Consider the following 13,385-nt stretch of genomic DNA (forward strand, 5'->3'; position numbering starts at 1 on the left):
AGTCGAATACTAGACGGGCTTCGCCGGAGAATATGCTCGAGCAGAAGGCGCCGTCGCTCGGTGAGACTGTACCATATACGGTTTACAGAGATCCTCGTAGCAAGAATGTCTTCTTGTACGGTTTACAGCGGAACAAGAATTTCACGCAGCGGGCGCAGCAAGGAGCGGTTGTCGGCATCGGGAAGGAGGCCAAGTGGTACATAGTGTACCTCCCAAACAAAGCAACACGTTACAATTATCGAGACCCTGAACAAGAAACAGAACGAGCAAGTGCAGAAGCTATATATATTAGGATGGGGATAAGAGAGGTCCGGACGCGTCCGCGGACGGCACTGAGATTGCAGCTGTGGCGGAAAGCGCTTGTAGTAAGACCGAGCGCGGGATTAAAGGAAAGAAGCGTGTGAAGAAGGGGTGGCGGCGCGACAGACACGCTACGCTCTCGGTAGCGTAAGCGTGCGGAAGAAGCGGACGAGTCTGCTCAGTAGGAGGCGACACCGGACAGTGTCGGGAAGAGCATAGTAGAAGTGGACCCCAAGCGCTATGGAGAGGCTATGCGTAGACAGCAACCTGAGCAGTGAGGGAAGGCCACGGAAGAAGAGCTGAGAGCTCTGAAAATGAACGGGGGTGGAAGGTGGTGCGAGTGCCTCGAGGGGTACGTATACCTCATACCGAGTTACCGAGGGAGTGTATAAGCCCAAGCGAGAAGCTGAGGAAGCAATCGAGCGCCTGAAGGCGCGGCTCGTGGTCTGTGGGAACGAGCAGAGATTCAGGATCAACTACAGCATCACGTTCGCCGCTGTAATGGACGTGGGAGGTGTCAGGACAATACTTTGCTTCGCGAGGGAGTGGCGCGTACCTGCGAAGCATGGGTACGTGCCCAACGCATATGAAAAAACGGACAAGGATGCGGAGCTGGCCATTTACATCTAAGTGTCGCAGAGCTGATGATCTGTGAGGAGATCAAGCGCAGGCTTGCCGTCGCGAGCGACAAGGAACTAGTGCCGGAGCTGCAGAAGGCATCATGCCGGCTCAAACAAACCGGCCGGCTGTGGAGAAACTGCTACATCGGAAAGTGGTGAGCGTCTGGGATGATCAAAGCCTGCCTCATATGTGTGTATTCTACCGCTGGCGCAACGGAGTACTAGTTGTAGTGAATGTCGATGTAGATGACCTGCTAGGCACGGGTACGGAAGCGGGAGCTATGGATGCGCTCTTCCGCGAGCTCACGGACCTGTCTGTGAAGGATATTGAAGTGGCAAGCAAGTTCCTGGGCATGCGCGTGGCGTACGATGGGGACGCCGGTTATCGCCTGGATCAGGGAGTAATGATAAGTGACATGCTGTAGAAAAAAAAAAAAAGGGGCTCGGCGTGGGGGCTGCACATGCGGTTCGCATGCCAATGGGACATGAAGGAAATGACGAGGATGCCACTGAGGCATCGCCTGTGGCAGAAGGAGATTATGATGATGTTTAAGTCGTTGGTGGGGAGCTTGGTGTTGGTGGCGCGCTGCACGCGTTCCGACATCGCTTTCGCTGTTCACAAGGCGTCGCGCAAGATGCACAACCCGTCCGTCGTAGACAAATAGCTGGCGAAACGAATTATTTGCTAGCTGGCCGAAGGAGCTGCGGCTGCAGATGAAGGAAACGAAGGGACGGGACGAGGCATTTGCGGCTGTTGTGGCTTACAGCGATGCCAATTTTACAGCGGGCAAGGGAGCCACAACGTCCGTTATGGGTGGTCTGGTGACGTTGGATGACATGCCGGTGAGCTGGGTGTGTAAGAAGCAAGAGGGGAGGGGTCCTTTTTACGATGGGACCTGAGTTTACACCAGCCTCTGTGATGACGACGGAAGTGCTCAGGGTGCGAGAACGTTTTGGAGAGCTTAGGGTGAAGCACGTGGAGCCATTACCGTTGCCAGTGAGCAATTAGGCTGCCCTAAAGCAGCTCGATGGAAATACAGCGTCAACAAAGGCAACGCACGTTGATGTGCAAATCGAGTTCGTGGCTTGTACACTCGGGGAGGTGAACGGTTCGATTAACCGGTTCGGAGGACCGAGAAAGGCGAACCGGCTGTTTCCGATTTGGGGAGAACCACGGCATTCGTGGTTTCATCGAAGAAGAACGCAGACGAGCACGGTGCTCAGGACTCGGAGTCCTCTCGGAGAAGAACGGGCCCGGCCCAACATGACAGCAAACCCGCCGACGTCTCTCACGATGGGCTCGAGTCTCCGCAACCAGGTTGTACGATTGGAATGCCCTTCGGAGCTGGAAGAAGGCGAATGAGACGGTCCCATCTACGCCCGCCTATTGGAACCAAGACATATCAAGCCAGGACACCCGAGTGTGTTCGTGGTGGACGATTCTTCTCGCCACCCCGGCTGGCTGTGTAAGCTTATCTTCTACGGCTCCGCGTATGACAGGAACATGACAGGCTTGGGTTCGCTCGAAGCTCTAGCTACAGACCCGGTGGTCATCCCGTATTCGCGGCTTACTCGACCCGATACCGACTTAAGTATGGAGCTCAAGGACCGTCCCCTCCTCCTCCTGTATCGATTCGTTCGGTTCAATGCCTGTTATCTCCAATGCGACCGTCGCTCCTACCGCGAGGTCCCGCTCGATTCCTTCCTCGTTGGCTAAGTCGTTAGTTACTTCCCAACTCACGGACGAACGTTTACTACACCGGCTGGCGCCGCGCTTCAGCCGGCGTGTGACCACATGTGTGTGGTGGCTCTCCGGAGCCGCGCCGACGCGCCCACGCTCCACGTTGTCGTGCCCAGCGCCACCGTGTGGCAGCAGCAGATTTCCCGCGATGAATTTGTTGTAGGCTGGTGTCATGGCGTCGCTGCCACAGCTCAACCGACACGCAGGCTATCCCGATTTCGTTCTCAATGGATTGAGCTCGTTATACCTACGGACACTGATTGCGATATTGGGAAGTTGCTCGTGGACACTTTCGTCCCAGCAGTATCGGACTCCACCATGGACCTGACATCTGAGAATCTCAGAATCATTTCTGAGTACGGACGCATTATCGACGCTAACCCGATTGACTATGCTCGCCGATACGTCGGCCCGGCCCGACCTTCTACCCGAATGAACGAAGATGTGGAGAATGACTCAGAGTCCCCGTCGGACGTCCTCGCTATCGGCCTATCTCGTGGCAAGGCACTGGACGGCCGGCAACCGGATATTGTCCGATACGAAGACTGTCGGTCAGTCGAGCAGTTTCTCTGGCGCCAACCGACGCCTGCGGTTACGCATCCGGCCGAGCCGGACCCTTCGGCCGTGCCGAACACTGACGCTTCTACACCCGCGCTGGTTTCATCATCTGTTTCGCAACCGCCGCCCCCAGCTGAGGCCGTGCCCTCAACCTTATCAAACGTGCCCACTACGAATTCTGCCATGCCAGAGAACGTGTTCGCCGCGATTGCCGAACTAGCCCGAACTACCCAAGCGGCGCTTACACAACAGGCCGCCGCTCAACAGTCGTTCCAAGAGCAGCTTCTACGTCGCTTATCGTCGTCCACCGGGACTGATTCTCGCGATCATCAGCACGGTGCTGCCGTGCCTCCAGCGGCTGGGGCACCATCCGGCAGTCTACCGAACGACCACCGTGGTCGAAATTCCCGAGAGCGCCGTGCTCACTGCGGGCGAAGCTCAAGCCCTCCGCCTAGACCACGCCATACACGCGAGTGGTCCCGGAGCCGGTCTCGCGACCGCCCCCGCTACAGCGGGCGCAGCAGATCTCGCGATCGCAAGGGCGCGGGCCATGGTGGCCAACAACTCCTTCACCGTCCGTTACAGCAGCAACACGTCGCCGCCACTGACGCACGTGCGTACGGGCGTTGGGACGACGCCAGCTACGGACATTCCCGTCCTTCAGAGGTCATCCACCGGGACGACCGATACGACCATTACTTAGGAAACTCTCACGACCACGGCGCATCTGGGCCTTACGATCACTCGCATCGACACTCGAATTATGGCTACGGCAGCCCTCGGACGGCTTCAGGCGGGTACACATCCGGGACGCCTGCCCTCAGCCAGTTCGGGTTTGGACCTGGAACCGATTACCGTCATTCTGGCGGCGGCTTCCACCCCCGTGATTCCGGACGCCAAGACTTGACGCTGGAACTAGCTGGAACTACTGGATTTCGACCGTCCCCCGCGGAACTTAGGGCTCACAGGACCGCGCGCGTTGGGCCCCGTCCGAATAATGAGTTTATTGAGTCTAATCTTGTTTCGTTTTGGCAGCTGTCAGCTTTAGACCGGGTCTCTACTATTCTTCATGAGGAGACACGACGCGGGCAATATCGTGTTACCAAGGTCACAGCCAAGATGGTGTTTGCGGTGGACTTCGGAACACGGCCGATCGACCACTTCCTCCCGCCCAGTGCCCACGGCGACGGCGGCCGTACCGTGGTGCACGACTCGTCCACATGGACATCAGGCGATTCTGTACCGGGTGGACTCATCACGTCGATGGACGACCTACGGGCAACACTACAATGCATTCGAGAAGTGGCTACTGAGTGGTACCCACGCGAAAATGTGGACGTCTTCGCTGCAGTCTGTGCTGATGCCACATCACGGGTGCTCAACAATGCTCCCACCGGACTAGTTCACGCTATGATTAACCTCTACACTCATGTGTTTTCGAGACTGTTCATCGCCATTAGCCAAAACGCCGACCCTGCGTCACTGGTGGAACAAGCGCGGTCAGTCATGGCTTCTGACTCGCCGGATTACCTCCGGCTCGTACGCCAAGTTATCGACCACGGTCTAATCTCGAGTTGGGCGCAGTCCCAACGTTCCTCTTCCCACCGCAGCAACACTACCGCGTACGGTCCATCAACCAGGCCTTCCGCCCACTCGGGCTCTCACCGCGAGTCCCGTCAAACCCGCCAACAAGTTTCTCCGGTTCCGGAAGCGATTCTGCAGCAAATTCCCAAGCGCAACAACAAAACGGTCTGCCTCAAGTTCCAAACCCAACGGGGCTGCGAATTCCGGAGCTGCAAGTACGCCCATGACCTCGAACAACTCCCGGAGGAGGTGGTGACATACGCCACCGGCAAGTATGGGCCTCTGGCATCAGGCCATCCCAACTTGTCGGCTTGACGCCTCGGAGGCGGAGAGCAGGTCGTAAGCACGGCTCACAACACGACTTTGACACCTGCTTATGTCTTTCGTCCGCCTCTAACTATTCCCTTCCAACCGATATCGGACGTTGGACGGGCCTCCTCTGAACCGTCGGTCCCGGGGACCTTTACGGGTGTCTCCGTTGTCAGCCCTAATTACGGAGACACTATCACGCTTTCGTTTGACGGGGGAGCTCGGAGCTTAACACACGTTAGCGCCTATGCGTGGTGTGCTTGGTCGAAACCAGGAAAACCACTTTGGTGGTCAGCTTCATCCGTAGTTCCCGGTGGAACAAACAATGTTATGGAAGCGCGTGCACTATTATCGGGCCTCCACTGGCTTCGGCAACATTGTCATCAGCAGCCTGTACGGATCATCGGTGATTCGGCCATTGTCATTGACATGGCGTCTGCAAGGCCACGTGTTCACAGCGCCACGTTGGCCCCTCTGATCCACGACATTCGACTATATATCAATCAGCTCCGCCTAGTCCGGATTCGAGCGGTTCCGCGAACCTTTAACGTTGCAGCGGATGCCCTTTGCAATTGGATCATGGATCAGACCGAGACGCAGTCGTTAACTCGATCCACGCTGGATACCAGATCCCCGTTGACGGAACTTCAGTGGTCCGATCCGTTGGTCAAAGGTTGCCCCCCCCCCGTTGCACCAATCGATCTCCGCACCTATGACCGCCTTCAGTGGCAGTCACGTTGGTCGTTGGTACTGTTAGACTACGAACGCGTCCGCCACATCATTACCAACCGTTTCCTCCTACGCCACATTGGCGTACCCATTCGATCGCATCTCAGTGATGTCCCTCGGTCCACCGTGGACATGCTAGCCCGTACCGATACTTCTCGACGCCACGTTGGCGTACCGAATCGATCGCATCTAAGTGAGGACTCTCGGTCCACCGTGGACACCTTGGCCAGTTCCGATAATCCCCGACGCCACGTGGGCGTACCGAATCGATCGGATCTCAGTGATGACTCTCGGTCCACCGATACACACAGGCCCGTACTGAGCGGTCCCCGTTTGACACCGATATTCGCAGAGAATGCGTTGTTCGAGGCATTAAACGTTGTGTCCCGCTCGATGTGTTCCGGAAATTCCAGGCCGTGGCGTCCACGCATCGTCTATCGTTCCCGTTGAATCGCATTTTCCGCAACCCGACGGGGGATCGTCTCACTCTTCCGTTCGAGGATATCCGTTTCCTGTCCGCAGTCGTTCAGCTACCCCATATGGGTATTGAAGGGACACTCCGAGTGTTTCGAGGTCAGACCTCACGCGATGACCGCCCTAACAAGGCCCTACGACCTCGATTGTTCCGACAACACCTTGCCTCCTATGAGGCGCTCGAGCTCCTTTGCAGTATAGCTGAACACGGTGTGGTCCCTCGTTGGCGTCATTCGGTTGCCAGAGCTGGAGTGCGGCCGGTCCCACACAACTATCCCAGTGCAGTTACGGGGGCCACTGTCGTGACGCATCGATTGCTGAAGGACTACTACGCCGGGCGTTGTATCATTGCCACGATGGCCACTCTGACAGCGGAGCCGGGGTTCCACTCGAGTGCCTTTGCATGAGTTCCAAAAAAGGACGTCCCTTTATCCGAAGATGGGAGAATCATCCACGACTTATCCGCGCCCCAAGGACTTTCGGTCAACGACATTACGGACACGAGCCTGACACCAGACGCCCGTTGGGATCAATTCTGATGTATTGCCATACGCATCGTGGAACTCCGCACTCGGTATCCAGGATGCCGCATATACGCGCTCGTAGCAGATATCGCGGAAGCTTTCCATCACGTGCCGGTCCACGCTCATCATTCGTCCGCGTTTGGGGGGACCTTCCCACGTTCGCATATCGGCATCGTTTCCGGAATGGCGGTATTCGGGTGGACTGCGTCGCCGGGGTTCTTCGCCATCATGGGAAAGGCCACAAGGCACTACCAGCGCACAGGCGCATCGTACGTAAGCGGATACCCAGAACCGTTCTGGGTATTCCAATGGGTAGACGACATCGTCATCATCGAGGCCGATATCGGAGACCGACTTCTACAAGCAGAGCGTCGACTACGTAACGAAGTGAAACTCGTGTTTGGATCGGACGGTTGGCACGAAGGAAAGTTCAACACATGGTCCGAGCAAGTCCACGCAGTGGGAATCGACTGGAACATCCCCGAGGGAACGGTAACAATTCCACAGAGGAGGACGAAGAAGGTGGTGTCCGAGACGCTCGCCATGACGCTCGTATCTCAGAAACGTCTAGACAGTATCGTTGGTGTTCTTCGACATGTGATCACGTTCATACCAATAGCAAAGCCATTCATCCAATGCTTGGTTGCCGTGCAACTGAATACCAAGAGATCCGGTCGGACCGGAACACCAATGACAACGGAATTGAAGGCGGATCTAGAGTGGTGGAGAGATTTGGTATTCGAGAATCACTTCGCTGGAGTACCCATGACCATGTTCGACACCGAGCTACCCGAAGTAGACGGATGGGCGATATTCCACAACAACACGAACATAGTGGTGTTCGGCGTGACACCAAGACGAGTACAAACGTTCTCCGTGTTAGAACCCACACAAGCTTCGGACATCGCTTGGATAGTACTCCAACTGGTGGAACACTGGATTGCTATCGACACGACAGAGGAAGAATGGAGCCACATTCGGTTATACGTACAAAGCGGATGGGAGTTCAGACTCTTGAACACCATGAGCAGTAGAGACCCGGAAGCACAGCAGCATCTGAGAAGTCTGGCCCTCGCACAAGCGAGGAGACGGCTAAGGCTCTCAGTGAGCCGGATTTCGGATCGGACATCCGAAACGAAACCTTGTGACGTTCACTCACCTCCTCACGACACTAACTGTAGTTCCTTTCAGACAGACTGGACCGAGTCATGGAATCGACAACGAAACGCAAGAGAGCGTCTCTCAACAACGGATCGATACGAACGTACGAGAAGCGATTCAAGCATTGGGAAAGCTTTTGCAACGAATTCGGATTCCCCATCTGGATCGATAACCTCTCAAAAGAGAGGCAGGCCCGAATCGTCGGCCTGTTTGCCGGACTATGTGCGCTCGAAGGGCAAAACAATCGGAAGGAGGGCCACAAGTATCAGACCTTTGACGGAAAAATGGCAGCAGTGGCCTTTGCCCACAAAAGCGTGCGCAACGCACGCATCAATTACAAGACTCCGGAATTTGAGCTCATTGCTCGGGGCTATAAGCGCACCAACAGCAGTGTGGACCGGAAGCAACCAGTCACCACACCCTTGCTGCTCGAGGTGTATCGACAACTACAGAGTCAAGACGACCAAACAGATGGGGAAACGGACCTGCTGTGGGGTTCGATCATCCTCGGCTTTTTCTTCCTCGACCGAATCTCGGAGCTTTGGGGGCCCATAACCAAGAACGACCTCAACGGAGATACCTCTCATTGCGTGAAGCCAGTCGACGTTGTACTGCGCGACCGTTTCGGCCGAAGCACGGAGCCGGGGTCCGGAGACGTGACCTCAGTGGAAATTATCTACAGATCCCACAAGGGAGATCCGACTCGACAAGGAAACACAATCCGCCACTACCGCTCGGGGCTACCAGGACTATGCCCAGTGGAAGCTGCAGAATTATGCCTCCTCGTCAGGAGTCGCTGGTTGAACCAAGGCAGGCAACTCGCTAGCTTCCTAACGTCAGTGAGTCGGACCAAAACGATCAAGAAGACCACGGTGGCAAAAGCGATCAAGAAGGCCGCTAAGGCATCAGGAGCCGACCCACAGGAATACTCACTCCCTACGCATCGGCGGGGCATGTGCTCTTCTGGTGACCGGAAAAAGCGAGGTCGTTATCAAACTCATGGGACGGTGGTCAAGTTGGTGTTTCTCAGTGTACACTCGTCTCAGTCCCGGTATGCTGAAGGACGTTACACAGCACATGATTCGAGCGTCAACTTGGGAGTGCCCCGATCTATTCGACGTGCCACAGGGGGGTTTCGGAAGCCAAGCTTCACTAACTAATCAAGTGCGTGTCCCCATCCAACGGCCGTGATCGTATGCAACAAACGAAAGTGAACGGTTCGATTAACCGGTTCGGAGGACCGAGAAAGGCGAACCGGCTGTTTCCGATTTGGGGAGATCCACGGCATTCGTGGTTTCATCGAAGAAGAACGCAGGCGAGCACGGTGCTCAGGACTCGGAGTCCTCTCGGAGAAGAACGGGCCCGGCCCAACATTTTTTCTTCTTCTCAAAGTGGGCTTGTACCAGAGTGGGGATTAGTATTTGTCCCAAATGGGTTGGAATTTCCACAAAACCTCGGTTCTCCCATGGGTTATAGACTGTTTCCCACGGGTCCAGTTTACTCGAAATACTAGGTAAGAGGTGAACTGATTAGCTAGGTTTCGGAAGCCAAGCTTCACTAACTAATCAAGTGCGTGTCCCCATCCAACGGCCATGATCGTATGCAACAAAGGAAAGTGTACTGAGGCCTTAGTACAAAGAAAAGTAGGAACATGCTTGCGGACATGATGACGAAGACGCTGGGTGCGCCGAGAATGGGGGGGCGCTGCGCGAGTGGAACGGGTTATATTATAGAGACTGGAGCGATGTCCGTCGAAGGAGGATGTGAGAGCAGGATGCACGGCGCGGGTGGTGAGGCGGGGTGTTGAAAACCGGAGTTACTGTGGTCCAGTGTCTGAAGCTGGACCAGGGATTGGATGCACCTGCAGCTGCGTTCATCTGCATGCCCATGAGGCGAACTAGGCGTAGCTAGCTATGCTATCAAATCTTACTCTATATTTTGCGTTGTGACACTCAAGTGCGTGAAGTGCCGCCAATCAAGCATTAACAGGCTCCAGTCTAGAATTATGGAGCTAGTTTAGAAGCTTAAAGTCCCGGAATACTGGATTCAGGCAGATATTTGCCCAATCGATATGAAGCTCAGACCGAGAAAGTCGCTATCGCGCAGCGGATAGTCCACTTGGAGAAAAAGGTGATAAACTTACACATGAGATTAAGCATCTACAAGAAATGCTTCATGCTACGCAATCAAATCGTCGACATATAGAAGAAGTGATTTCCTTTCCATCAGAAGGTCGCGAACAGTGAGGCGCTAATTTTGCATTTGAAAAAGTAACACAATGTCATGAAGCAGTGATTTAGGTCACGCATCGGTGTCAAGCTGCAGTGTAGGCGGCCCTCTCGTTGCCGCACCAGCTAACCCAGTGCTCATAGCGCTCTAGTATATGTATCAAATTAGTAAACAGAAGTTCATTGCACGATAGCTCTTCAGATACAAGCCATTGTCGAAACACTACCGCGGATAAAGTAGTCTTACGAAATTACAAGAATCGAGTCGATCAGTCATGAATTGAACTGCAATTTTATCTGGCCATGAAGGGAGACCGATCGAGATAAATGAATGAGCCGAGCTTAATCACTTTCGCAACCTGGTGTCGCTGTGGACCTTGCTTAAATTCGTATTTCCACAGTACGCAGAACAGCCTTTAAATCTTCTTGAAGCTGCTTAACAAAAAAAATGTATTTGGTGATCCAAGCGTGGCGACGGAGGATTACTCCTAGCGCTGTTACCTTGCTCAAAAGTGTGCTACTGACTCTTGTGGTTGGCGCATGCGTCACGACAAAATTTGGGTGCTGTAGTGCATGTCTGATAGTGACCGGTTTGGGGAACCAAGAAATGTCCGGTTGTCTTGTCTCTATTGCCACTGTTTCTTGGGCCTTGCTAGCAACTTACAGATGTTGAGAGAGCGCAGTCATTGTTACAATGGGTGGGTTGCCATGAATCGGGCAGGATGTCCAGGCCTGACGCCAGATGCTCGCTAAATTTGTATTTTAGTCTGTTGTATGACCCGTTTTATTCCGCTGTCAAATTCCTATTGTTTTGTGTGTGAGTCTGCAGTTACCTCCGGTGCCTTGTCAAGGTTTGAACGTGTATCAGCGAGAGCGTTTTGCTTCTAAGATTCAATGTCAAAAAGGTGTTCTGTTTGCGCTTCCATGAACGTTTGCTAAAGCTTCTCTTGAAGTGAATCATAGCGTCGTTAAAACCTCAGCTTTACTAAGGTATCTCAGACTGGGGGTTTTAAAGCGTGTTCGAAATTACGAAGTTTCATGTTTGTGTGCTGTTGCGCCTCCGTGAGCTTGCCGTTGGTGCGCGATACCAGCGGATTGCTGTATTGCTTCTGAGCGAGGAAGAGTGAGTAGCGCTATCGAGGTTCTGCTTAAGCCGGGTTTCGATATCAGGTACTTGGTGATATGTGTAGATACGCGCGTTGCCCTCTCTGTCTTCCATACGAGTGTCAACGCGAGTAGCATTTGCTCTTATATCTGCTTTTATTAGATTATTGGCTCGTATAGGTCTATTACCCAGATCAGCTAAAAAGGATGTACTTGTCAATACCTGCGCAAGAAATGCTGACGCAATTTGAGCTTTCAATTGCTTCAACAACTTTGCCATCTGCGATTCGTGTACTGTAGCCAGTTGCTATCGTCCGTGGGATGTCTTCTCAGCCTTCTCCAACGCAGCTTGAAGCTTGTTCTGCACATGTAGCGTTTTCGCTTTTGCCCTGAAGCAAATCCCTTCGTGAGACTGATTTAGCTGCGCTTGTTACTGCTGTTCAATTCTACTCTTTGCAATTTAACGAGCGTGAGTAGGTGGTGATTGTGATCGACCAAGCGGTTCATGCGACCTTCTATACGCCTTTCGTATTCAATTGCAGGACCAACTATCCATGGACCTACCAGGATATTACGCTAAAATTCTAATACGATCAAGCCAAAATTATATATTCGAACCTGAATTTTGGTTTCAAGTCGACAGCCGAGAAACACCTGTGCATGTGGACCATGGACGCATGATGTCCTACATTCCTCCAAGCGCTCGGCTCTGCTTCAAGATTTGAGTTTTTTCTTCCACTCAAACACGACCCGCACCGGCACTTTCAAATGGGGTGAATAAAAATAAATTCCTTTAATTGGATGATGGGTTGCAGTTTTGTTGAGGTACTAATTCAAGTACCCCACGTGATGTGGTAATTTTGTGTGCAACACTTCAGTGCTGCTAAAAATATCAACCAGAAACGGCAGACACATTAACAAAGTGGGGGGGCATTTTTGGAGACATTATAATAATTGATACGCGCGTTGCCCTCTCTTTCTTCCATACGAGTGTCAACGCGAGTAGCATTTGCTCTTATATCTGCTTTTATTAGATTATTGGCTCGTATAGGTCTATTACCCAGATCAGCTAAAAAGGATGTACTTGTCAATACCTGCGCAAGAAATGCTGACGCAATTTGAGCTTTCAATTGCTTCGACAACTTTGCCATCTGCGATTCGTGTACTGTAGCCAGTTGATATCGTCCGTGGGATGTCTTCTCAGCCTTCTCCAACGCAGCTTGAAGCTTGTTCTGCACATGTAGCGTTTTCGCTTTTGCCCTGAAGCAAATCCCTTCGTGAGACTGATTTAGCTGCGCTTGTTACTGCTGTTCAATTCTACTCTTTGCAATTTAACGAGCGTGAGTAGGTGGTGATTGTGATCGACCAAGCGGTTCATGCGACCTTCTATACGCCTTTCGTATTCAATTGCAGGACCAACTATCCATGGACCTACCAGGATATTACGCTAAAATTCAAATTCGATCAAGCCAAAATTATATATTCGAACCTGAATTTTGGTTTCAAGTCGACAGCCGAGAAACACCTGTGCATGTGGACCATGGACGCATGATGTCCTACATTCCTCCAAGCGCTCGGCTCTGCTTCAAGATTTGAGTTTTTCTTCCACTCAAACACGACCGCACCGGCACTTTCAAATGGGTGAATAAAAATAATTCCTTTAATTGGATGATGGGTTACAGTTTTGTTGAGGTACTAATTCAGTACCCAGGTGATGTGGTAATTTGGTGCAACACTCAGTGCTGCTAGGATATCAACCAGAAACGGCAGACATTAACAAGTGGGGGGGCATTTTTGGAGACATTATAGTAATTGATACGCGCGTTGCCCTCTCTGTCTTCCATACGAGTGTCAACGCGAGTAGCATTTGCTCTTATATCTGCTTTTATTAGATTATTGGATCGTATAGGTCTATTACCCAGATCAGCTAAAAAGGATGTACTTGTCAATACCTGCGCAAGAAATGCTGACGCAATTTGAGCTTTCAATTGCTTCGACAACTTTTCCATCTGCGATTCGTGTACTGTAGCCAGTTGCTATCGTCCGTGGGATG

The 13,385-nt window shown here is 52.8% G+C and overlaps 1 protein-coding gene across 1 annotated transcript; it reads left to right on the forward strand.

Annotated features, from left to right (window-relative positions):
* Positions 1–2,184: 2,184 nt before the first annotated feature.
* Positions 2,185–5,118, forward strand: PITG_16370 (uncharacterized protein; the record flags this gene model as incomplete). The annotated part of the gene is made up of 2 exons (XM_002897383.1): positions 2,185–2,241; positions 2,701–5,118. 2 exons carry the CDS (start codon positions 2,185–2,187, stop codon positions 5,116–5,118), a joined length of 2,475 nt encoding a protein of 824 aa, XP_002897429.1.
* Between the last annotated feature and the right edge of the window lie 8,267 nt (positions 5,119–13,385).

The sequence above is a fragment of the Phytophthora infestans genome, genomic scaffold (genome assembly GCF_000142945.1).
Source record: "Phytophthora infestans T30-4 supercont1.45 genomic scaffold, whole genome shotgun sequence".
In the NCBI taxonomy this organism is placed as follows: domain Eukaryota; phylum Oomycota; class Peronosporomycetes; order Peronosporales; family Peronosporaceae; genus Phytophthora; species Phytophthora infestans.